General features: G+C 62.0%; 1 protein-coding gene across 1 annotated transcript in view; it reads left to right on the top strand.

The window, feature by feature from the left end:
* Positions 1 to 423, top strand: part of BCL11B (BCL11 transcription factor B) — a 109,425-nt gene extending 109,002 nt beyond the window's left edge. The window contains exon 6 of the mRNA XM_077780828.1: positions 355 to 423. Within this exon, the coding sequence (XP_077636954.1) occupies positions 355 to 423 (69 nt within the window). The remainder of the gene's footprint in view (positions 1 to 354) is intronic.
* The last annotated feature ends 300 nt before the right edge of the window (positions 424 to 723 follow it).

Below are 723 nucleotides of genomic sequence, written 5' to 3' on the forward strand. Positions count from 1 at the left end.
ATTCTGGGGCTCGGCTGCACACTGGCTGTTCTCTTCTGCAGACCTGCTTGTGATTACCACGTTGCTGCTGTGGCCACAGCCTGGTGGCCGCCTAGAAAGGTGACGCTAGCCGGCGTCACTCGAGGCTCTTCCTTCTCTAGGCCTGTGGCTGCGTCCACTGCCCCCAGGCTTGGCTTCTGGTCCCGTCCCGCCTCCCTGGGCTCCCTGGGCCCCTCACGGCACCATCCTGCTTCCCTACATGCTCTTCATTCTGATCCTTCCATCTAGAACCTTCCTCTGTCTATCTCTCCTCAGGTTATTCCTGCTTAGTCTTCAAGCCTCCAGGTAAGCTTTAACCCCTGCTCCCCTCTGTAGGGCCCCCCTCGATTCTCTCCAGGCCACTTGCGTGTGGCCCTCCCTCCTCTCCGTGGCCCCAGGATGTAGCCCAAGTTTGTGGTGTGTCAGGGAGCTGCCGGGGGACACAGCTCCAGCCCACTCTTCTGGAAGCCATGGCAGGTAGTCTGGCTTGTCCTTTATGAGCCCAGATGCGCTGTGGCGGCGGGCAGGAGGGCTGCCTTGGGACCAGAGGCCTGGGGTTGGGCTCTGTGCTGAGCCTCTGAGGTGGGGGCCCAGGGCGAGGGTGCCCAGCCCGACAGTCCTTGTGTCCTCACAGCTGCCTAGCAAAGGTCCGTGGCATTGACCTGAACCCCTGCCCCCAGTGCTTCTGGAAAGGGGATGCAGCGA

Source organism: Crocuta crocuta, unplaced genomic scaffold (assembly GCF_008692635.1).
Source record: "Crocuta crocuta isolate KB4526 unplaced genomic scaffold, BGI_CrCroc_1.0 scaffold299, whole genome shotgun sequence".
In the NCBI taxonomy this organism is placed as follows: Eukaryota; Metazoa; Chordata; class Mammalia; order Carnivora; family Hyaenidae; genus Crocuta; species Crocuta crocuta.